General features: G+C 28.4%; 2 protein-coding genes across 5 annotated transcripts; one reads left to right on the top strand and one right to left on the bottom strand.

Moving 5' to 3' along the window:
- Positions 1-1,853: 1,853 nt before the first annotated feature.
- On the bottom strand, positions 1,854-17,618 carry LOC123294042 (palmitoyltransferase ZDHHC8B). 4 transcript variants are annotated; one of them, XM_044875111.1, is made up of 9 exons: positions 17,303-17,618; positions 17,138-17,233; positions 16,959-17,077; positions 16,739-16,896; positions 14,753-14,925; positions 14,443-14,637; positions 13,274-13,418; positions 7,043-7,368; positions 1,854-4,037 (listed from the first exon to the last, which is right to left on the bottom strand). In XM_044875111.1, the coding sequence occupies exons 2-9, from the start codon at positions 17,227-17,229 to the stop codon at positions 3,320-3,322; spliced, it is 1,926 nt and encodes a 641-aa protein (XP_044731046.1). In that variant the 5' UTR covers positions 17,230-17,233; positions 17,303-17,618; the 3' UTR covers positions 1,854-3,319. The 4 variants fall into 4 exon arrangements, with proteins under 4 accessions (XP_044731046.1, XP_044731045.1, XP_044731044.1 ...); XM_044875110.1 differs by having other exon boundaries at positions 17,138-17,298; positions 17,356-17,618; XM_044875109.1 differs by having other exon boundaries at positions 17,138-17,298; positions 17,376-17,618.
- A 2,623-nt stretch (positions 17,619-20,241) lies between these two features.
- On the top strand, positions 20,242-24,638 carry LOC123292569 (protein suppressor of hairy wing-like; the record flags this gene model as incomplete). Its single annotated transcript, XM_044873282.1, has 6 exons — positions 20,242-20,502; positions 21,806-22,072; positions 22,448-22,611; positions 22,717-22,831; positions 23,878-24,561; positions 24,621-24,638. Coding segments are annotated over 6 exons (1,509 nt in total), but the record flags the coding sequence as incomplete, so codon positions are not given.
- Between the last annotated feature and the right edge of the window lie 2,624 nt (positions 24,639-27,262).

The following is a 27,262-nucleotide window of genomic DNA, read 5'->3' as shown; positions in this document are numbered from 1 at the left end:
AACTCAACGTAATACAACTAGTAATGTAATATATGCCCACTATTATACGATGTATACTAATGGGCATATATCCCAAAACACTAAACGCCTTATCGTTTATTATTATATTTAGATTGTGGATAACAAATTTCATTACAATCGGATACTTATTTCTTGAGTTATTGATGCGTAAAAATTGATTAAATTTATTTGGGTCATTTCAACTTAAATAGTATCGTTTTTATTTCTTTTCAGGTTTAAGATCAAGTCACCAATTGGTGTTTCTCTTCAAACCACACAGCTTCTGTGTAAAGCTTTTCTTTAAAATGGATCTGAAGAGTTATTCTTATAGATCCATTAAAATTGTCTCATAAAAATTATGAGTATTAAATCTTTGTGATAAATTAGTTGTAACCGTCTTCCAAAAGCTATTCGAACTACGCTAGTCTTCGAACAAGCAGCGTCGATATATTAAATTGTATTTCTGTAGAAAGTAGAATGACAATAATTAGGAAAAACTAAACTAGCGTTATACAAAAAGTGAACCAGTTTTTAACAAAAATTATCATTACTCTTAATGAAATAAATAAAATTGTAAAATATTCATTTGCATCTAAAAAAGAGACAATACGCCGAAAATTGAATCGTTAAGAATATTGCTATTTAAAACAACTTTAGTCTGGATTTAAAATTGAAATTGTCGATCACAGCACCGAAACCATACGTACCATGGAAATAAAATGACATAGCTGCTACTGAATTTGTATTTTTGGATAGTTATGGTTACGTGAATCAATTCTGGCTGAATTAAATGACTGAAAAATTTTTCCTTGCAGGCTTGTCCCTCACCATAAAATTAATCTTTAACAATTATTTTATGAAGAAAAAAAAGAATATTAATCTGTGCACCATTATCAGCTTCATTTTAGTTTTGTTTTTATATATAAATGGAGAATCGATCAAATTTTTGTTTTTAAAAAAATTTCTTATATTTATCGATACGAACCTAGAAAACAAAATTGTCTGATGAGAGGGTCAAGAGTCATATAGTTAGTGACATTTTTTCAGGATGAATGCCGATCTCGAAGGACGATGAAGAGAATGGTCGCACATAATCTTACGTATACATATACTTTTTGTCCCTCTTATTTAATCATTCAATTAAAAATAGCGCTCAATTCGAAAGATCCCATTTTTATGATGAGTTTCTGGTGAATCAGAACAAAATGAATAAATTATAAATAATAATAATAAATGAATATTATAAATATTCATATGAATTAATGCATAATATATTACATTTACAATACCACTCAAGAACTGTTAATATAAATAAAAACTATATATAATATATTCATGTTAATTACATTTTTTTTTGTTTATAAAATTTAAATCTCTTAACTGAATGTGATCAATCTAAACGATTAGCTAGACTAGCTCTCACACAATTATTAGGTGCACACTTATAAATCACACTGATTTTTTTTTGTCATCACTGTTCACCGATATATCTTCTTCACAATTCTAAATACTAACGATAAAATTTCAAAAAAAAAATGAATATCGTCAATTATTATATAAAATAATCCTTATTATATTGAAATTTTCTTTTTAAAAAATGTCTCAACTCTTTGTTTTCTTTGTTTTGTTTTTAATAAATAGTATGTAAAAAAATTGGAGGCTCGTCGTTATCTATTTTTAAAAAACGGAAGACACTGAAATTGTATCAATAAATAAAAATAATTAGAAATAAACAACAATTAACAAATTATTAAGTAACTATGTCTTGTGATTAGCTTAAGTTTTTTGTTGTTAAAGCTAACCCATTATTGATTTAAAAAAAAAAAAATAAAAACAACGACAGGATTAATTATAAAATTAATTCAAAATTCAAAAAATAATATATATAATATGAGTCAAAGAACGCCTAAAAGTTACTTGTCGTAAAGAATATTTATCTGCATCAAGCTAAATTTTTCAATGTTATGAATGCTAGTAATTTACATGACTATAAAAGTATCTTTACAAAAACAGCTGTACAAATTCATCTTTTAAAAATAAAACTAAAATCTCGATTTTCTCTTTCTCTCCATTTTAAACCCCGCTATACACTTCAAAGCAATAAATAAATTAAATAAACAAATTTTTCAAACTATAGAACTGATTTTGATACCTCCTACGACGGCGACGAACAATTTAACTATTTGCGCGATAAATTTTTATTAAACATATATTATTAAATATAATAACGACAGTTGATTTTTGCTGCGAAAATATTCCTTGAGTATGTAACGTAAAAAAAAACTAATGATTTTAAAATACAGTTGTATTAAATCGTTTTGTCGTAGGAACGCGGTATTTGTTAAAAATAAAATATTTTATATATCTGCAAATTTAGTTGAAAATTGACATAAATAGCACTCAAATAACAAGACTGTATCATTTATGATACTTAGAAACATGACAATTAAATCTCTTGAATATCTTCCAGCACCTAAAATTATCCAGCTCTTATTCTATTTTGTATATTAAAAACTTTCCACGAGCGAGCGTTAAGCTATCGTACTAAAATCTGAATGGGATACGCTATTATAAATGTTATGAAAATTATTGGGGAGAGCATACAACAACTACGATTGTCTTGAGTGATCAAGAATTATGCAAAATTTTCTGTTTTCTTTCATTTATTGGCATTATATATTCATCATGACTGCGAGAACCATAAATCTGATTATAAAGGTACATGAAAATAGTTGAAGTACATGAAAAAACTGAAAAGTGTAGTTGCAAATATGACACAGTCTTTTTAATTGTATTCGGTATTGTTGTATCCTTGTTATTTGAGGAATTATTTAGATAAAAGACGCAGACTTTAAAAACGAATCGCTTTTCTAAAATTTTTTCGTGCTCACAGGCTTAACTATTTCAACTTATACAATACCGATCAAAAAAAATGTATCAATCTACAAAAAAAATCAATTTCGAAAGTATGTGGATTTAGCATGATAGAAATATATATTTTTCAAGACAGGCAATTTTTAGGCTGTACTAGACTTTAAATAATAATTAAAAAAGTTGCCATTTGATTTGATAATTTAAGATTCGCACTCATTATGATTTTGTTGAATAATGATTTAATATGGCCCATATGAAATCAGATAAATAATATTTTGATAACCGGTAAAATAAAAATAGTTATTACACAATCTTATTGTCTATTGCAAGGAATGTGCAACAATTCGTTTAATATTTGGCAGGTTGAATGTGCATGAATTATATGAAATCAGAGGCACGTTTTAAGGGGAAAAACAATCAGCACTATTTACTGATAATGCTTTTGCTATACGGATATTTCGTAGTTCATATCATAGACACTAGTACGATCGGGCGTTGGTGGTGAACCACCTGTTTGATGTGAAGTTCGCGATAATTCCATTGAATTTGATACTTCTAATGCACGCACAAATGACATCGGGCGTCTTCTTCGGTCAGCTGCATTAGCTGGTAGATCAGGTGATTCCGTCGTATGTGTTTGAGGTTTTCGTCGTGCTTGTTGTGGACTTTGTTGAGTTGGTGCTGGGGGAAATACAGCAACACCACCCCGTAATGCTGGATGATATGGCATATTAGGTCGTGTTTGTTGATACGTCATTTGTTGCGTAGTCGGTGATGTCGGATTTGAACAATAATATTGTTGAGGATTTTGATTTTTGACAGATATATGTGGCGGTTGTTGATGTGTTGGTACAATCCCTTGTTGATATGTGCCTGGTGAAGTATCTTTCCACATGTAGATACCACGTTGTGGAGATCCTGCTAATTCACGAATATTATCCACTGTGTTATTCGTACGAGCATAAGATAATTCTGCACCTTGACGTACTAATTCACCTTCAGATAGAAAACGTCTTTGGGGACTACCTCCGTAACCTCCCTGATGATTGGGCCCTGAACGCATTTGCGAATTAAAATCATAATATTGCGGTGTGCTGTTCGACGGTTGCTGAACACTTATGAAGTCAGGACGCCGAGGTTGAGTCGGCGTACCTGGATTTGATCTGCACATAAAAATTTTTAAGATTATATTAATAAAACACTTGATTCAATAATGTATGTTTGAAATAAAAAAGAATTTGCCAAAGAGCAGTGGTTTCACTAATTAAGCAATAGCAGCTCTACAAAAACAAAAAAACAATTTTACCAACTGATTGTTTGCCGTATTGTGATGTTGGAGAACGTATTACCTCCACCTATACAATAGAGTCAATTTACAGTATGCTCATTTTATAAATGAATATTATAAACATATGGTCAATTCTACAAATGAAAATACATGTGAGACTGAGTGATAAACCAAAACCAACAAACGATCAGAACCAAGAACCAGACCAATCACAACTATGTATGTTGATGTTGAACAACATCACTCATTGAGTTCGATCTTCTTTAACACAATTCATTTCAAATTTTACTCTAAATCGCTTTAATTGTCAATAGATAAATTAAGTTGCATGCAACTTTTAAATATTATAATACAAACTTATTAGAGTATTTTATCTTTTGTATTTCCAGGTGCTATCAAGTGCTTTATACCAGGTTCATATAAGGCTTAATACAGCATATTTCATATAATAACTTTTCAGTGCACTATAACTCAACTAACTATCTTGCTGGTACATTATCTTGTCAATGAAATGCATAATTCAAAACTACAATGGACCATGTACAATCAAAAATGGATTTTACTTTAAAGCAATACTAGCCTTTACTCATCCATCTAACTAGAGGGCTTTGCAACTCAAGCAAAAAATTTTTGTTCGAAAGAAAATTAAATTAAAAGATTTGTATGTAAAACTTTCAGTGACAATATAATTATTGTCTTAAATTTTTTATATTACATTGTTATATTTCCGTACATTTCGAAACACATTATAAGTTACTATAAAATATTAAAATATTTTATCGAGATTTTAACGCCGATTTTTTAGAGAACACGGCAAGAACATTTGACCTACTCTAGAGGCCTACTTATAAAATTAACAAGTTAAAAAAACTCTTATTTTACATAATATGATGGTATATTTCGTAATGTATTAAAAATCACTATAATTATGAATAAAATTGCGTTATGGTAGAAAAACATTTAATCCAACTCTGCTTCCACAGAAGAGGTCTTTAGCAAAATTTCAATCTGAGATCAGAGCTCGCAATATTGTATACATACTTAGGGGGAAGGGATTAAGCTTCGCAGTATAGTACCCAATCTATAATAAATTTAACCTTGTAATTTCCAATCCAAAAATTAAGATGAGCCCCTATTATTGTTGTAGAAAGTGTACTGTGACTATTCCCCATAAATAATAAAATATCTTGAAAACGGTGGAATTTTCAACGATAAATATTCAATAATAAATTGTAAACAACAAAATGAAACTTGCATAAACTATAGATGACGTGTCAAAAAATATTAACATGACGAAATATGTATGAAAACTTTGGAACTGATAAGGAATGTTTGATAAAAAATTATTAAAATAATAAAATATTATGGCTTTCTTATAATTCTATTTACGATTCCAACAACCCATAGATTGTAATGGCGGTATGAAAACTTCTACTAATTGACTTACGACCTAGAGTTGTGAATGATATTAGATTATATGTTATATGATTTTTTGTTTGTTTATAACATTGAGATAAATGTTTATAAAGTCTTCAATCGCCATTACAGTGCTATCTATGATTTCTTGGAGTTGCGAATAGAACTTCTTAAATATAATAGGTTTTTTCATCGATTTGCTTTTGTTTCGGACGGCGATAAAATTATTCAATTTAAGAAAATCAAATATATTTTACCTTTATCAAACAGGGCTTTTTGACACAGATAGAAATATGTGATATGTCTTTATTTGATTGGCATCTGTCCGAAACCAAAAAAAATCATTTTTTAAATGAAAAGCCCTATAATATATTACGCAAATTATTAAAGATTACGGTCCACGATGTAAAAATAAAATATCTAGTCGCCTACAGGCAACTACTGTTATATGAAAAATTATAAATTTTATTTTATGAAAAATATGCTGTATATCGGCACTTATTAAAGTTTGTGCACGTTAAACACATGCCAGGGACTCGCAAACATCGAAACAATACACACTTCGACGAGTTTTTGTAATAACAAAGATCTTAAAAGACATTTTCATTATTGTTTGTTATATTTGTTATTCATTTTATCACATTATTATTTTAATAAACTGTCCGAAAGGCAAGGGCCAATCACTTTTTTAAATGAAAAGGTCTATTATATGACAAATAATACCAACTTTGTCTTTATTAAATCTGTGCGTAGTCATGATAAGAAGAATAAGATCGTCGCCAGCGCTACCAGTGGATAATTTTGGCGTTAAAGGACGCTGTTATGACTAATTTTCAATTGTTTAAATGTAAATGGTAATGATATAGAAATATCAAATTAAAATTATTGAAAAATAACAATTAATTGAACTTGTTGCATTAGTATTTGTGAAAATAAGAGACGAAATTGCATAAATAATATTTTTTAAATGTAAATTAACATAACTACTTATTTAAATTTGTTAGAAAGTAATATTAAATTTTCAATGTCGTTACTATGGTAACTCCCTGAAATAAAACTCGAGCACGGATTGAAAAGTAAACGTTATTGTATCATAAAAAACATCAATTATAACCGAGACTTTGAAGTTTAAAATTTGTATACAAAATTTAGTAAACAAACATAAGTGTTCAATATCAAAGGCCATTCATAAATTTTCTTGTCCCCGGCATAGTTCAGTGAATAAAATTAGCTTTTTGCTATAAAAATATTTTGAATGTGATAAAGAAGAATGTGTTAATGAGTAAAATGCAGGACGCATCACTTGTACTTACAATACAGAGACTCTCAGCTACTTAAAATGAAAAAAATAACGGGCAAATTCACTCCATCATTCTACATATGAAGCTACTATGGATTATGGCGACTAGTATATATGCAGGCGTTATCGACGACGTATACATTGATTTAAATAAATCTAATTACCTTCGTACTGGACTAGACATTGCTAATGGCGTAGCAACACCAAGATTTTTCACACGCTGTTGCATCGTTGGTGAAGGGCGATATGGTCCTCTAGGACCAAGTGGATGCCGTGGAGGTGATTCGGTGTTCCCTGGTTGACAAACATTTACATTCTGTTGTGTATTGTTGCCACCAGAATTTGGACCAGTTGAACTACTCATGAGAAAATTGCTTTTGCTCCCATGTCGTTGTAATGGAGGTGGCGTTGGTTCACAATCTGCAGATTGTGAAGCACCAGGTTCCATATCAGTATCAAGATCTGATGGACAATCACGCCCTGGTGATAACTGAAAAAGAATTATTTTAATGAAATTATGGTGTGATGCATAGATTCATTTAGCTTTATTTATGATATTGAAAACAAATGTTTCCTGCTTTCAATATTAGATTTGTCATTACATTTCAAAACTTTGAAAGTTAATTTTAAGTGACATAAAATTATAATAATTTCCAAACTTTTAATATTTGTTTAAAACTAATGTTATAAATTATTAAATTAAATTAAAAAAAACGAATAATCGCTGCCAAATAAATTTGAAATACAAAATAATTTGTGATAACAGCTATACCGTGCCATCGATGCATTTGAAAAGGTAAAACATTTTTACCAATCTCTGTTTCTCGACAATGATGATGTATATTTTGATGTTTGTCAAAAAAATAAGAAATATTTGGTCATACTATTAAGAAAATCACTTTTCAATGCAACAACCAGTAGCTTAAAAAAGAACTGCGATAACAGGTTTAAACTAGGTTTCAGCAGGCGTTGAATAAATAGATATATTAAGAAACCATAGTAATTTACAAAAATATTGTTCAAATATTCTTTTATTGGACTAGTTATTCCATAGACATAGACACATGGTTTCCACTCTTTCCAAAATCAATTTCCCTGACTTTTTCAAGTTTTCTAGTTGAATAATTTAAAAATTCCCTAACCAAATTATTACTTTTAAATTTTTTTCAAAGAAATTGGAAGGAAAATTTTACAAAATAACTAACATGGAAAATTACAATACTACTAAATATCTCTCAAGGTATTAAAATCACGTATCATTTTTTGAAATATAATAATAAGAATAGAAAAAAAAAATTGTACAAATTATTTTACAACTTGATTACGAAAGTAAAATTACTTGATTTTTCTCTTTTTTCAAGGGATTCCTTATTTCAAATAGGTAATTTAGAAATTAACAATATGTAACAAAATGTGTTTTTAGAGTAGTGTTTGTACTGATATGTATATTGTGCGTTTATAGGATATCTAACAAGGCCGAAAGACCGAGTTTTTTTTATCAAACAAAACACTCTCGTTCACAAATTCAATTCCAAATACAAGAAGAAAAGAAACAAATTAATTTCGTGAGTGTTTTCCTTTTGGCGAATCTACCAAACTTTCTCTCTACGATTTTTTTCAAAAGTGCTGCGTTTTCAAATGAGCGTTATAAGGCAGGGAATTTGTCGGGCACTATGACCACTTGGTAACATTAATAATTATTATTATCAGCAAAAATGAAACATGTATGTATTGAAAAACAAAAATATTAAAATGTTTGAAGTGGTAGATATTCATATCAGTGCAGTATTTTTGCCGGACAAAATATTTTATTGTTTAATAATTATTAGAGTTATCACGTGGTCATAGTGTCCGACAATATCCCAACTGCGTTTTTCCAAACCGATACCTTAAATATAACGTTATTATGCTCATTTAAAAGTGCAACACTTCCGAAAAAAAATCGTAGAGAGAAAGTTTGATAAATTCGCCAAAAGGAAGCAACTCGCGAAGTTTCAAATATGTATCATTTAATTATTTAACAAAAAGGGTACTGTCCCACGGACTACATGACGCCTCTGTTTAATTGACGATTATAAAAATATGAACATAGTACAAACTTTCGTATCATCGCCGCTTTCAAAAGCCATCAACAAAAATGTTCTCATGACAAATGTTACCATTTTATAATATGATAACCAAAATATTAAAAAATATTAACAACACAAATCAATTAATGATACATTGTTGAGTTTCATCAACACTATTTGTTGCAATTGTATTTTTTTGTTCAACTTCAGATTCACTAATAGAATCATAACTTTCATGACTATCGTTATCACCTCCTTCTTCGCAATAAGACAAACACCACCCACCACAACGTGCCTTCTAATATGTAAATTAAAATACAAATGTAAAAATTTTCTTTTCAATATTACTTAAAACCTAATTTAAAAAGCAGTAATAACAATGGGGTAAGAGAAAGCAATTTACGTGAAAGCATGATTAAGCCACATTCGCAAGAGTACATTATATTTATTATACATACAATTTGTTATTTTAAGATTCATCATTCAAATTTATATGTAATGCAATTGTGTTTTGATATTTATATTAGTGATAATACAGAAGACGGTAAAAGGTCGAACTTCACCCATCTGATAACCAGATGAGACATATTTTTTATGAAATTTTATCGATTTATGAAAACCCTATGATAGCTTGTCTATCGAATAGTGTTCATGTGGCTATTTTTAATTAAATTAATTTTAATCAGTTTTTCCATGAATAGTTTTTTGCATGCAAGTTTATATCATTATTTTCGTAATTAAATTATTTTTCTTCTGATACAAATTTCGATTGGTTAACAGATTGGTGTAGATTTGTTCAAACCGTATGAACAGGTAAGTCAATATAGGTAACTACACCGATCTGTTAACCAATCGAAATTGGTATCAGAAGAAAGATAATTTAATTACAAAAAAATCGTTCATGGAAAAAATTGATTAAAATTAATTTAATAAAAAATAGCCATGAACACTTTTCAATGGATAAGAAGAATTCTCACTGCAAAATATGAAGGTTTCAAACTCGTAATTGAACAAAGAGGAAGATATAGATTAGTGATGTCATTGCACGGTATCACCATAAAGATTACATATAAAACTCTTGCCTGAAAGAGATGATCAATAATCTTTGAATACTGATAACTTCTTCGTCTTTTAATCAATTTTAATTTAACTTTCAATTTTGTTATGGTATCGAGTCTACTTTTACATATATTATATGATAATATCAGTTATATGTGTGTGTGTAGCTGTCTAAGAGTGGTTGTCTTTCTTTACTTATGTAACGGAAAAAAAACAAACGATTGCGTTATCAACACTGTCTATACATGGTATTTCTACAATTAATTCAGTCAATCGTTTGTTTTCACTTGTTTAAGATTATTTGCGTTTTAAGTTTGAAATTAAAATGATTTCTTATTACAACTGTCTTATTCGAATAAAAAACAGCAAATTGCATTACATATAAATATCTAGAGTATAACTTAAAAAATCACTTCATATATGTTAAAACCAAAGAAGAAAAATGTCCACCGAACAGTTAAATACATGCATGTGATTTTTTTATTTTTTGTACAATGTTCATTTCCCTTTTTTGTGCTTAACATTTAAATATACATATATATTGGATGTTTTTGCAATTAAAGTTGGTAGGAACAAAACGAAGATTGAATTGAAAAACAATTAATTTTTTATAGTTAATGTAAAAATTTATTTACTAATAATCTGAACTCAACCTTTGCTTTCTGGCTACAAACCATAATTTGCCAAGTAAAACATTAAATCACTAAATAAAAACACTACGTTTTAGATCTATTATCTAATTATAACAATCATTTTACTAACCTAAAGAACAAATCTCTCCCAGGTACCTTTAAATTTTGAAATCTTATGCCTTGTAAATATTTTACACTTGAACTTTTATAGCAATAAATTTTAGGATCATTTCAAAACTATGTATAATTTAAAAATAATAATAATAAGTAAAATTAAGCCTTTAATTCATATTTGGTTGTTACCCCATAATCATTGAATTTAGTTTCTAAATATTTGTTCGACCTAATGCCAATGGAGATCTCCTGGAGGTCTCCTTTTTTCTTTTTTAAGTAAACGAAAAATAGAAAAATTTGATTAGATTGGACATGGGAATTGAAGGTTTAATCTTTAGGACAGAGTATCGAATAAACTCATTGACAGGAAGAGACAAGATTACGTACCCTATGGGAGCGGTTTAGATTTCTTTTTACAAATATCCATACCTGCCACTGCAAAAAACTGTTCGAAATTTATTACGAACATAAAAAAATCTATGTTTAATTACAATGAAAAATTTAAAAATGTGCTTTCAAAAATTGACGATACTCTTTCAATCCATTGGATCATGGGAGTCTTTATAACTGTTTTTCCTTCTTCAAAAATATTCTAGAATTACTGAGAAATTGTTTGGGATTTTTAAACTACGAATCGATAGCTAAACAAAATTAGTCTGTCTTCTTCCTTAAATTTTTTATAAGCTGAAATAGTTTTTCTAACAAGATAAGTGTAATAAAATAAAAGCGTATGAAATATTCGTGTAACTTAAATTATTCAACGGCTGAGGAAAGCTAAAATGAGCGTGCAAGTGTAAAATAACTAATAAAATGTTCGTCTGAAGAATATATAGAAAAGCGTCGTTTAAAAAAAACTATATACATGAATTTTTCCACGAGTAAAAATGAGATACATAGGCATAATTCCATTAAAAAAATTCGCTGAAAGGGAAATACAGGGTTAAATTATTATCTACTTTTCAAAAAAATTTCCTTTTAAAAATTCAGAAACTAAATAAATTTTCTTTCATTATCTGGTAACCTCAGTTCAACTTTTATGCTTCTCAAATAGTATACGGCGCTAAAAATGAATAAAAATAAATAATTTTTTTTAAATTTTTATTTAAAAATTATTTCTTCTTGCATTAAGTAGTACACTCCCATAGAGAAGCCAATCAACACTTTACACATAATTTATTGCCCGCAAATGATGACTTTGGGAGTCATGCGGTTATGCCATCTTTCATAAAACCAAAATCGGATCGTTTTAAGAATATCTTGCATTTTCAAGCTATCATTTGTCTCAATATTTTGAGCAGCGTTCAAGGTATCTAATAAATTTCTAGAGGCGGGTTGAAATTTTAGACACCAAAAATGATAATTACTTCCTAATGAACTGGAAAAAGGGATTCCGATTCGGGTGGTAGTTTTAGTAGCTATTTGTCATTAAATATGACAAAATATGTAATACTAATAACAAATAACTACTAAAGGCATCCCACGAATCTTCAAACATTCTTTTCAGTTATTCCAGTTGATTAACAAGCGAAACAAATAACAAAATTTCTTCCACTTTTCGATCAAATTGTTGATCACGCTTTTTTGCGCCTAAAATTCCAACTTACGTCTAGAAACTTCTTGGATATCTTGGATGCTGTTCAAAATATTTTGACCGATGATATATTGAAAGATGCAAGACATTCTTGAAACGAACCGATTTCGGTTATATGAAAGATGGCATGATTCTCAAAGTCATCATTTGCAGGCGTACTAAAACTCCAGCTTAGATTATTTAGCAAACTTGGCAATTAATAGATAATATTAAAGATCTTGTAACTTATTGACTCTTATTATTGAATTTGTTCGATAGCAACGATCGCTATAGCACCTTTTCCACTAAACAGCAGGGCAATTTTTGTTTCATTACAGTATCTCTTTCATTCAGGTGTGTATCAACTGCCATTACAGTAAATTAAATTTTTTTTTAATAAATAGAAATTTTCATTCATTTATGTCGTCCCATTTTTCTAAAAATTCAAGGGTGTTATCCCAACCGCTATTATTCAGCCATATAGATCTCCCCTTCTTTGTGACGACTTATAATGCATCCTTTTTTTCCACCAATCCAATGGTATGACAGCTTTTATTTCGTTATAAGAATAGTATTATGTGTTTGTAGTTAAATTTGTTATCCCACCATATTAGTCAGCCATATTAGTCATTCCCTTGTTGTTTGGGACAACACCTAAACTAACATGTTCGCGCCATTGCACGTTATTATTTGTTAATTAGAAATTAATCCTATGAGCTGTATCTAAATACGCCATTATGGTGAATATCACGGATTTGTCTGCCATTCTTATGTTATATGTAGAGGAATGGCAAAAACAAAACGTGATGAGACAAAGATAAAACTAATAAAATAATAATGAATATAAATATCTTGAAATATTTTAATTTTGTTACCATTTCTTATTTGTTAATGGAGGATCTAAAATACTGTCTTTAATAACTACGGATGCATGCAGCGCGAGCTTCTTACCTTATTGTAAGCATTGGAACTGGCATTTCTAACCCCATTGCTGTTATCCATATACGTTTTTACCTGGTTGTCACTAGTTATTGTTGCAATAGCACTTGATGCCGTTGAGCCTCCTTTCTTTGCAGCACGTGATGCTTTTATTAAACTATTCCATTGTCAATTTAAAATAATAACAAATATTAATGTTTCATTGATTAGTTTTTAGAAATCTTAGTATCGAATAAAATTTTGAATTTAATGTATCGAGAATAATTTTCATTTTCAATTAGCAACTTGTTTCTAAATCATTAAGATCGTACCGAATTGAAATATATTTAAAGACGTTTTACTTAAAAAACATGCATGTGTTCTCGTTATCGCTGGCCATTGTTGTGTTAATAAATAGAATAAAAAGAATAAAAAAATAGACAGGATGGATAATTTTCATCGATAATCTTGGATTAGACTTTATACTAATATGGAATTGATTTTAAATCAGAAAGTTTTTCCGAATAAACAAGCCTATTAGAAACAGACGACAGAACACGTTTTCTTTAAAATTTAATTGAATATTTTGGAATATTTCCGAAAATTAATACCTCGGTATAAAACTCAATATTAATATAATTATAAAACTAATTCTCATGCCAAGACAATAGGATAGCCGACTGGTTTTTGAAAATCATCTCAGATTATTATATGATATTTATAGATCTCATAAAAAGTGTTTACTTTCAATTAATTGATGTATTTTTTAGATTGAAGGTCGAAAAGAAGAAAAAAAGATAACACACTCATGCTTAAGAATCAGGTTGTCCCAGTGTAAGAATCCTAGTATTGATTAGGTCACGAAATTTTTGTACAAAATTTTTAGGATCTATATTTGCTCTACGTAACATTTTTTTGTCTCTCAAGTGCATGGCATGATACCATAAGCGTTTTGTTTGAGGGAAGTCAGTATCCACCTAAATGAATTCTGTGAATCCATTTTTTTGAATAATAGTTAATATAAATAAAATTATTTATTTTTTCCCTTATCATCTCCAGGTGAGACCTTAGTCTAAGATGGAAATGTAAGTTGTAACAAATTTTTATAAATTTAACAATAGGTTAACTTTTTTAGAGGGGGTGGAGTCATTTTAGCCTACGATATCAAATCAAATTACTCTTATTAATAAATTTTCTATTACCTTGGATATTGAGGTCCGAATTGTGTATAACAACAATTATTCCAACATCCTCTTGAGAATGGATTGTAACCACCTTTGAATTTTCCAGTAACTTGTTCATTTGTAGTTCGACCTCGAGATACCAGTACCATATGAAATCCTGTCAATCCAAATACTGGTATTGCTAACACTGTCACAATACCCATTAAAACCATACTGATAAACAAATTAAGGATTAAAATATATGCATAAATTCTATACAAAAACTTTAGTAATAATTATTCAGTAAATCCAAATTTTTTTCTGAATTGATTTATTGTAAAAAGGATACGATACTATAGGTCCAACTTCTGACAAACGTTCTTTGTTGTGTAAAACGTAAACTAAACTTAGTCCAAAAATACTGAGCATGTGTAAACTAAGCGATATGAGGAAAAAAAAGAAAAATCTATAATTACGACGGCCTATACAATTATTTACCCAAGGACAATGGTGATCAAAAGTCTGAAAATTAAAAAAAATATATATTTATAAATTATATTTTTTCGATTCAATCATATTCAAAATTTCATTTTTTTTAACACTATATTATAATCTCTCAATTCGAAAAGTATTCTAGAATCGACTTCCGAAAATTCGTAAACATATTATCATAGAAAATTTTAATTTATTGGTCCCCAAGCACATAGAAAGTTACCTCTGTACAAATATTTTAAAACCGTATTATTAGCGATATCTAACAAGAAGACATTTTATTCAACGAAAGAAAACCTTAAAAACTTATTTTGTAATTATAACTCTTTTCATTGGGAAAAATTTAAATCAGCTAATCAATGCGTATAGACTGCGTATTTTTGGCAGATAAACAATGTGACCAACGGTGGTGCTATCTGGTGAAAATTAATAGGACATTTATGTATTGGATGCATAAAGATAATACCATAGAGCTATGTAGATTTTGGAAACACTATAAGTGAATTCTTGACCGCAGTGAGAGAGGTAGAGACAGAAATTGTAGGCGTATGAGAGAGACGAAGACTATCTGGTATCTCTCTACTACGATCAATCGCAGTTTGGCAGCAGCTGGTATGCAACTCGGCGGCGACTGCAGCTCTATGGTATTATCTCTATAATTGGAAATGATTTTGAAGATTGATCCTGAATCTGGTTCCAATTTAGACCTGATTTTTGAAGTAATCAGGTCTAAATTGGAACTAATGAAAAAGCGGTCCACTTCCTGTTAATAGTACAAATTTTTGTCGCCAATTGGCGGTTTATCTGATTTGAATATTTTTATTGGTCTTAAAAAATGATAAGTACAAGTATTGCCATCTGGTAGTCGAAATTGTAATTATTGTTATTAGTTGGCGAGTTGCAACTCCCAGTTATTAATTGAATTTTAGATAATGGTAAATGATACAAGAAAAATGTTAATTAAATTTAAGTCTTCATTAAAAAAAGAGCATAAAAGTTTTATTCAAATTCTGGCAAATCTATTATTTAGATTGGTTTTTAATTAGTAAATGAATAAAAAATTAAATTTATCTTCATTTGATCCAAAATTTTAAATGGATGCCTAAGGTATTAGGGCTGTTAGGTAGAAATTTTTCTAAAGACAAAGCACTGATATCAGCTAACCCAAGCCTAACAGCTGGCAATGAAAGCATAACATTTAAACTAATTCTAATCAATATAATGATAAGTTTAGTTACAAGCCTAAGATGTTATTCTTGAGTATTGTGATTCACAAATCGCAACTAAAGCCCAGCGCCCATGATTGCGATTCAAATTTAAAATAAATTAAGTATAAATAAACTATTGGAACAAGACTAATTTCCATCCAATTTCAGCGCGCATTGATGAAGCTGTTTTTGAGATTAAATTTGCAAAATAATCACAAACTAATTGCAAACTACATTTATTTTACAACATTCCGCTCAAATCGACTTGTTTTGTCACTAACTAATTTTCATTTTGTTTGCCGTATACGCTGGGTCTTATTTATTAAAAAAATTATTTATCAAATTACGAGGTTTCCATTCTGATTGCAAATTAATTGTAAAGTAAAACTGGTTTACAACTTTAATATCAAAAGATCATGATATAAATCTTATTTCATTTCAACCAAATAATTTTAATCGTTATTTGTATAATTTAAGAAAAAAAGAGTTAAATTAAAGTAAACAAACAGCAACAAACTAGCAATAGTTTATCAAATACAGTAAATACTAGAAGTTATAGATAATAATAATACATTTTATATTAGATTATTTTCGAATTATCAAAATGAAAACTAAATGAATTTATAAAAACATACCTCAATACAATGATTACACACACTACAATGAGAACACCTTGGAGGTCTATAAAATTTACATGTAACACACCACTTCATACGCACAGTTATACCATTTATATCAACATTCTTATATAAAGGTGCACGAAAATCATCTTCACGATCTTCATCCGGTGGAGCTGAAATCAACACCATTTACTTCACATATTATCACATCAATTCACTGAACAAAATATATTACCTTTGGGTATAACTCCCGGGTCCATGAAAGTGGCTAGGGTAAAATTTGCTAAAACGAAAAACGTAATAACGCCCTGGTATGCTGGAACCCATGGATGACGGAAAATATAATATTGACATCTAAAATGAAAATTAACAATGAGTAAAAAAATATATTGACATTTAATATGATCAACTTACGGGAAATAAAAAAATAATGTCGTTGCACTTAATAATAATGTCCAAGCAAATGTTGCAGGGATATACCTTGTTTTGACATCACATTTGGGCATTATGCTGAAGAAAATGCCAAAACAGAAAATATTAAGAAAGTTTTCTTTTATAGATCAACATGGCCGCACCTACACAGTAATCGAAATTTATGAAATAATCCTTTCTATTTACCACACGGTTATTACAATTAAATAATAATTCATACATTTATGAATTCTAAAAGTCATTTATTAAGGACAAAATCGTTAGAAAAAAAATTAGACTTAAAACATAACCGGTACCAGCTTTCTCTTCATATTATTACCAATGTGACGTTACGCAGGGTCGCCAGCTGCGAAAACCAAATTTAATTTTCACTTTACTAAAAATGGGATTACAATCAAATTGTAAACTTTTGAATTAAATTTTATTTATTTATTTTATTGATAATAATTTATAAGTCATATTCACTTTCACAAATTTTGTAACAGAGAAACAAAAATAATTTTTGTGTATAAATATACAGAGTGATTCAGTTACCTAACAACTACAAGGAACTGGTTATTGGTTTGGATAAGATACATATTTTTTCTTATGAGTTAATGTTCAATACGTCCTTGACAAAACAACTTAATTTATACTTGGCTTATTTTGAATATTGATCAATACAAATATAAGAACTCATTTTAATAGTTTATATAAATTATACTCAATGGAATAAATGATTCGAAAGATACATTTGTAACCAGATTTTTAACTTATGTATTTTGTCACGTTGAATTTATATTTTCAAAATAATTTTAAAACCTCAAATCAAGAACATATTAAATAATATGTTCTTATCTTCCTTATTTTTGTCACTTGATAGTTGAATAATGAATATTTAACCCATTATAATTAACGGTATACTATGTCGTATTGTCCGCTACCGCAACAAAACGAAACAAAATTTGGATTATTATTGAAAATCGTATGTCGATCATCTCGTCATATAGTTAAAAAAATCATTAGAAGGTGTTTTCGTCAAATATATATCTAGTTTGTTTAAATTTTAATATTAATACAAAATTCTTTAAAATCAAAATTGTTAATCACACAATCTTTATAACACTTACATAATAATATTGCCTATATCTTTTTAAATAACAATATTATAATAGGTTGGCTGATAAGTCCCCGGTCTGACACATAGATGGCGTCGCTAGTATTAAATGCATATTATTTTTATATAGTACCAACCTTCAAATGATTCGTGTCAAAATTTGACGTCTGTAAGTCAATTAGTTTGTGAGATAGAGCGTCTTTTGTGAAGCAACTTTTGTTATTGTGAAAAAAATGGAAAAAAAGGAATTTCGTGTTTTGATAAAATACTGTTTTCTGAAGGGAAAAAATACAGTGGAAGCAAAAACTTGGCTTGATAATGAGTTTCCGGACTCTGTATTTTTTCCCTTCAGAAAACAGTATTTTATCAAAACACGAAATTCCATTTTTTCCATTTTTTTCACAATAACAAAAGTTGCTTCACAAAAGACGCTCTATCTCACAAACTAATTGACTTACAGACGTCAAATTTTGACACGAATCATTTGAAGGTTGGTACTATATAAAAATAATATGCATTTAATACTAGCGACGCCATCTATGTGTCAGACCGGGGACTTATCAGCCAACCTGTTATTTATTTATGTGATACAAAACATGAAGATTAAAATTAAGAATATGATACAAAAATATAAAAGTTAAAAATATTTTCGGCGCTAAATTCGATTCTACAGACCAAGAAACTTTTTTACTATACAAACTTTTGACTTTAATCGCTAGTTATAATTATAATTATGTAGGTATACGTTAAAAAAGTTTATGTCTCGTTGAGATATTTTCCCTTCAAAGATATGGCTTGAGCTATTTAAAAGAGGAAAGCAGTTTCTGTCTCTTTTCAATATTATGAGAGTAGCGTATAATAAAAATGAACACAATCAGGCCAAAGGCAGGAATCGAACCCATGACCTCTTAAGATGTATTCGTTCCATCCCAGCATTCTATCTCAAGTCATAATCATCTTTCGATCTGTGTTTATATAGAAAATCAAATAGTTTAACACAAAGTAATAATTAATATGAATTAAATTACTGCTAACTACATGTGAAATGTTATAAGTACTGGCTAGAGTCAATTAAACCCCTAAAACATTACCTTTACTAATATAATTGGTAAAGTTAATAAGATAACATAATTAAGAATCATATTTGGCATAATTTTTAAAAATTATATGAAAATCATCAATTAGTAAAACAAGTAAAAATAAATTTAACAGTAAATTTTATTTTCCTCTTTCAGGACTGTTTCGGTCAGTTTTAGACAGTTTCCCTTTTTAATATAGTACATGTATTAAGCATTTACAACAAAAATACTGAATATCTTTCGCAGTGACTACTAAATTTTGAAGAAATGGATAAGTCACTGATTATGAAATTTAATTATAAAAAGTAAACAAATTAAAAAATAATCCTTATTGATTAATAATCAATTTGAATCTCTTTTTTAATAAAAAAATAAAATTTAATTAGTTACTAAAATTGAAATGGGAAATGAATTAATTATAAAAATATGTATATATAGTTTGTAATATTTTATTTTCATAAAAATTATATTTTCAAATAATACATCAAGTTTGAAGTATATTCTTTTTTTTATATATTTCACATATAGATGGCGCGTAATTAAAAACTATCAAAGCCTGTATGGTGATGTGAAAAAAATTATTTTATATATTTGTGAAAATTAATATTAAATGTTTAAAAATAATTATAATGTTGATTTCCTAAAATAAAATTACATTTGTCCATTATTTTATATTTTAAGAGAAAATTTTGCATTATAAATAATACCGTTAAAAGAAGTTTTGTAAATAAATCAATATAAATAAACAATAAACGCATCGAAAAGTACATAAAGAAATAATTACCAATACAGGTGGGTATTATTTATGGAAAAGTATATTATTTAAATTCATATGATTCATGTGGTTACATGAGTCGAATATAAATTACACTTTTTAAATATTTTCAGTTAAAATGGCAGAAACAAATAAATTTGTTTGTATATTGTGTAATGAATGTTATGAATCAAAAGAACAATTGAATGTACATTTTCGATTACATGCTGATCAATCATTAAAAAATAAAACAAATGCCAGCGTACAAAATAATGAAAAAGATACAACAATACCTTGTGATGTTTGTATGCAAGAATTTAAAACAATTTCGTTGGCAATTCAACATAAATATAAAAAACATCCAGATGCAATCATGAAATATTTTTGTAAATTTTGTGGAATGCAATTTCCTTTAAAAGTAACTCAATTGTTTTTTTTGTAAATGATATTTTTGATGAAATTTTGATAGCAAAATTATTGTTATCCAGTCAAATTACACTTTGAAGGTTACAAAGATTCCCATAGAGCTAAAAATTGGTATGAATGTTCAGAATACTATTATAATTGAATTGTGAAAAGTCCCCATCAATCCCCCTTGTGCAAAAAATTTTATTGAGAGGGGAAATTTTCAAAAATAGGTTTTTCGTGTTTTTCAGCAAAAGTTCAGAGAAAAATTGTAGATCATTCAATTTGCTACAAAATGTATCTCTAAACCTTTTTTCATAAGTGCTGCCATTTTCGTGACATAGCGGTTCAAAGAATTGAAAAAATTATTTTATTCGTATTATGCACGTTTATATACATTTTTGAACCGTTATACGACTAAAAATATGAGTCCCTATATCTTATACATACAAATTTTAAAATTTTTACAATATAAATCAACGTCTAGAACTCTGTCTTTATTTTTATTTAGTAGCATGGCCTGAGTAGCATCTGTCTTCCATTCAATTGTCAGCGTGGTGATGCGTTTCAAAGGTCTCATACTCCACAAAATACTGTTAGTCGTAAGTATTGAAAGAGGTGGTGAATTTTCGGAGTACCTGAAAGACCAGACATTTGTAAAAATTCACGTGCAGTGTCGAAAAAATTATACTCGAAAGAGTAGCAAATAAGTCCTCATATTTTTACTCGTATTACTTCATTTTATTTAAAAGTGTTCTAGGAGCCCATCGGCTTTTAAAGGCATTATGCTGTCACAATTGGTAACATTTCATTAACTGCATCTTGTTGGAGGCTTCTCCATCCATAAAAAAATAAATAAAAATTGTTTTTTTCTGGATGTCTATGTAGTCCACCAATAATTCTCCTTGTTTAAATACTCGTAGACAAAAAATAGACGATTTTGAAGATACTTTTATGTCGGGTTTCCACTAAACAGACAAAAACAAAACACAAACTCGTGTCGGCAATAAAACAAAACTGTAACTTTTCGAAAACTATTTAAAGACTGGCATATTTTGCGATAGCTGGAGTTTTATTCTTCGAATCCCGAACGGGAACGGTCATATCAAAAGGTTTCGATGTGATTTCATCGATAAAACTTATTTTTCGAGTTTCAAGCATATGTCAACTTAAAAACGACACCCTATATATGATCTCACAAGCAAAGAGGGCAGAGTGAAAATTATGCTTAAAATTTCATCAGTATATCATTTAAATAAATGATAATTATCTAAATATAAAAAAAAAAATATAGTGTAACTGATAAAATTTTTTAGACTACACATGATAAACATTTAAGTACACATAATAACGAGAAACCAAGAGGAGAATTTCCATGTTTAGATTGTAATGCAATGTTTGTATCCGAAAATGGACGAAGTTATCATATTAAATCGGCACATAATAGAGTTACAAGCCTTATAAAACCAGTAAATACACCGCCGCCTTCAAAAAAAATTCGATTAAATAATGCAAATGAAGCACAATCAGTTTATTATTGTTATTTGTGTGGAGTGCCATATATAAATAAATTTAATTTACAGGTATTTTTTAATATAATTTAGTTTAGAGTTAATCTCACTATGATAGCTTCAAACCTACTGAGAATGTTAAGATAGCCCTGGTATAATTCACCAAAAGAATTCAATTATAATTTTAAATAAATCAACTTTTTCCAAAATTTCAAACAGCTATATATCAAACAAACAATTTTTTTTCTTTCCTTATACGCGCTATAAAGTATTCCCTTCAAGAGCTGATAAAAGGTATGCGGATAGAATACCAGCTTTAGTTTGAAAGGGGTACATTTTAGAAGGTATATGAAGAGAACAAAAACTATAATGATAAGTTTGAGGATCTAACAAGGGCAATCTCGCCATACAATAACAAAATCACTTGTTATTTTCATTTTATTTTAGCGTCATTTGGAAAAAAATCATAGCGAAATCGAAAGAAACAATATTCCAGCAGACATGCTAAAATGTACTACTTGTGATGCATTATTCTACACCAAACAAGCTTATGATTGCCATGTATTCGATCACAAACCTGACGATTTATATGTAACAAGCGAAGAACAAAGGTATGTTTCCATCCAAGTCGTAACGTTTGTCATAGTACTTCATTCTTACTGATTTTAATCGACTGTTATCAAATTGTAAAAATTAATTTAAATGTTAAATTTCAGATTGCAAACTGTGACGCGTGTGGATCAAGATTTTGATATTCGAAGAGTTCAATTACCAACTGAAAAATTTATTCCAACTACAAATAAGCCAAATCGGAAACCATGTTTACAAACGGTAAGTTAACTCTTAAAATATTTAGAGTTTAGCTACACCCAAATTTTCCATACACAAACATAAATGTTAAAAAACCTTAAAATTTACTCAATAATTGATTTACTATATTTTAAATGAATTTATTTAAAATTAATCCCAACGATCTAATGGTCCATCCTGTATTTATTTTAATCACTTTTATTAAGGTAAATATAATAATATAACACTGTTTCTAGATTTACTCTGGCTAGAGCTTTGTACATATTTCTACAGATCTTTCCCCTCTAGCTAATCTAGCAACAGTGTATGTAAGTAGATTTTTTAAGAGATAGAAGAACTCTTTGAATTAGAAGCTTATTCCTGATGAAAATGCCAACATTATTTGATTCAAACATTTTTTTGAAGACCAAATAGTTTGGTTTTTTTCTTCTTGTTAACTTTATTGATAGACACTGTATATTTAAATAATTTTCGATCGTGTTCTTAAATCGTCGGTATATGGCACCTTCATTTTTTATGAATATATAGATGTAAAAACAAAAAAATTGAGCCATAAATGAATCCGGTACGATGATTTTCTGAAATACATTTTTCATTTGTAGAAACCGGATTTTTAACGAAAAACTTGAATATCTCAAAAACTACTCAATAGTTTTACTTGGAAAAAATTGTGGTTATTAAGGACACAAACAGGTATTTTTTCCATAATTATCAATTAAATTAGACTATTTTAGGAGAAATGAGAATACAAAAAAAAAAAAAAAGAAAAAAAAGGTGGTTTTTCACCATTTTCTCGGAAATTATGAGGTAATGTTAATTACCATATAAAAGTTCTAGATTTTGGCGTGATCAAGAACTTTTCTATTGAACACATTTCCGAAACTTTATTCAGACAACGCAATTATACAAATTATTTCCAGCTTGGAAATAGGCTTGTTTTATATTCCTTATAACCTCCTTCACCATTTCCAATCGTTAAACTGCTGTTTACAATTTATCATTTTTTTTGAATAAAATTATGTTAAAATATCTGGTCTATAAGTAAAAAAGTATTAAAATATTTCCAGAAAACAAATTTGCCAAGACAGCATAAAAAGGATGAAAGTGATGAAGAACTATCACCAACTTCAGATGTTGAATCTAGCAGTGATGAGGATGAATCCCCAAATCCAACAATTCCAACAAAAAATCCACATAGTGCAATAAAATCAAAAAATGAAAATTTAAAAAATGTTGTAGTGAAAAAACGTCTGTATGCGATTGTCGATGCAAATGGATTAATAACACAAACTTGTACAAATATTCCAAAAAATGCTGTTCTAGCAAAATCAAATTTAATCAAATTAAAAAACAGTGATATTTTAAAAACGTTAAATAAATCGAATTCTAGTAAAATAAACGTTAAAGTAACCAACACCAGCGAACAGAAAACGAATCAACTTAAACAAAATGATAATCAAAGTGATAACAGAGTAGTACTATCAAAAACAAATAAAATGAATACCGATACGATTAATTACGATTCATCAAATAAAAGCATTGAAGATGATCCATTACCAATATATAATTTAGATAAAATAGCTGATACTAAACATAAGAAATCAAATAATTCAAGTGCTGTAGATTACGATTTACTTAATTACGATTCATCAAGTAAAGGCATTGAAGAAGATTCATTACGAATATTTAATTTAAATAAGGTAACTGATGCTGATACTACAAATAAAAAATTACCAAATAATCTAAGTACTGTAGACATACAAAATTTTAAAACAAATCAATTAAAAATAATTAAAATTGTGTTAAACAGGTTGCCAGAAAAATATGAAAAAATACTGATAAATATGAAAAATGAAACATTGTCGTCAGAGAATTGAAGATACTTTTATTTTATATTTTATTTCAATATTTTTTTTTTTTTTTTTTAAATTTTGGATTTCAGTTTTAGAGAATGAATTGTCGAAAGTACAAATTGTGAACACTTTTTTGTATTTTATGTAATGTAACTATTTAAAAAAAATTTATTTTCTGATTCAATCATTTAATAATAAATAATTTATTATAAATTTATTAACCATAGAACCTACATAAATGAAAAGTAATACGTCTAGATTCAGGCGTAGCATTTTACAACCAAAACGAGCGCTTAAATTTCAATTCTTTGTTCTTTTATTATTGTTCCATCTTTTAGTCTATCTAGCGAGTATTCAAAAATAAATTTCTGCGTCATGATGTCAATCAGAAACCATTAGTGTTTAAGTATTATTATTGTATGTAATTTCTATGGTTATTCCTACTTATTTTAATATCAGATTCACTATTACACGCTATCTTTCGAAGCTATTCTACCGATCTAATGTCTCTTTAGCTTTTGTAAATATACCACAACTATAATAACTTAGTCTAATCGACTATTTGCATGAAATCTTAGGTAGCGTGTAAACGTGGTCAGAAGATTTAAATAATTTCTTCAAAAATATACAGTGTGTAACAGAAAAAATTCTTAAAGTTTAAACAGAGAGAATTTAATAGTATTTTTGTAAATTAATTATGTTATCAAGTTTTTGAATTTGACTTGCTGTTTTATTCATGAAAACATATGAAGTAAGAAATAATTTTTTATTTTAAAACATTAAAAAATTTGCATCCTGCTAAAAGTCTATTTAACAAAAATGGGCACTATTTCTAGTATTGTACGATACATGAATGACGTCAATGATTGATAATTGTGTTATTTATTTACACCCTGTATATTCCACAACGATGCTGTTGTAAAAATACACAATCGTAAAATATAAGTGAAAGAAATTAAAACTTTTTTTTATTTCCCTCAATTTGATTTCAGTGGAGCTAAAAAAATTTTACTTTTAGAGTTTTTTTAACCTATGGAAAATCAGAACCCTTTTATGACCACTCTTGTCCTGCTGATCTCTTCATCTGTCACAGTCTATTTTAACCGAAAGTACTGGATGGTAAGAGTTGAAATCTGTATGTATATCTAAATTCTGATTTTGAGTTTTAGCATCTGCTAGCTACCTCGACTGAAAACTGAGCTAGTGTGAATATAAATAAAAATGAATGTATGTATGTTTGAGTTCTATCCGTTCATAAATTATTGAAAAAATTGTGATGAAACTTTGGCAGAATCTTCTGAGGACGCTCAAAAGGGTTTCTGGTCCAAAAAATCTATATAAATAAAAAATGTCTGGAGCTGGGCTACACTAGATTTTACCATACACACGCACTCATTGCAAAATTAAATGCAAAAACTATTTGTAGATAGCTCACGCGTCGGAAAATCGTCTGACTTATTCGTGTACGCACCAAACGGAAAAACAAATATATTCTGTATCAAAAAGTACTTCAATTCCTACAACTACGCCTTAAAAAAGTAAATGAAATTAAAGGAAAAAGCAAGGAGCTTTGACCCGAATAAATATAATCTATTATATTCGGTATTTTTAGCTTTGTCATGTCCTTAAGTGAATATATTTGACTTAAAAAGTCTTACTAATTCTTAAAAACTCTTTTTTTGTATGTGTAAGACTTTTTAAGTTTTTTGTCTGAAATATTTCGACATGGGTGGTAACTACATATTATTTCATCATTCGAATTTTATGAATGATCATAAAATGAAGTCTATGGATTGAGAATTTATTAATATTTCCTAACAAATAATAAAAAAGAATCGGAAAAAAAAAATATCCCAGTAATCGAAGCAGAATCTCTAGGAAGCATGGATTAATGGCAAGTCTCTTATCAACTCGAACAGATTAGCTGTAATTGCTGGGCTAATAACTTAAGTAGGATAGACCTATCAATATCAGCCTTACTCATTGTTGTTAGTTTACCTAATAACTTCACCCAGACAAACTTTTAGCAATAGGGAATATTCATGAAATTTAAATTTGGTTCAAATATTTTTCTTCCGTAACTTAAATGACTAGACATTTCAACTATAAACCATTATTTTAGTAATTAATATCTTTTTAATTACTTAAAATTAATTAATAAAAGTACAAATTCAGTGAGGGCATTTAAAAAATTTCTAAAACGGAAATTCAAATTTTTATACGGACGTGGCATCATAGTACGGGCTTGTCAAATTTGTTGACATACTGTATGAAATTAATTACTTACATTTTATATGGTATTTCATTAAATTATACTATTCTACGGCTTTTTATTAGAAAACTTAATAGTAATGTGTGTAAATTCTATGTTGTAAATTCATTTTTTTAAAGTGTAAATTATACATTGAACTGTCAAAATTTGAGAGTTCACGTACTCATACGTCATCAATAGAGAGCGCCAAAAACTGCGTTTAAATATCTCAAAATTATAATGTATTTTAAAGATTTTTTACACTTATATACAGCATACAGTATTTATATTTTTTACTTTGTCATAACGGTGTAAACTATGAATTAAAAATATAAAAAAAATACATGA

Source organism: Chrysoperla carnea, chromosome 2, assembly GCF_905475395.1.
Source record: "Chrysoperla carnea chromosome 2, inChrCarn1.1, whole genome shotgun sequence".
Lineage (NCBI taxonomy): Eukaryota > Metazoa > Arthropoda > Insecta > Neuroptera > Chrysopidae > Chrysoperla > Chrysoperla carnea.
This window is presented reverse-complemented; position numbering and strand designations above follow the sequence as displayed.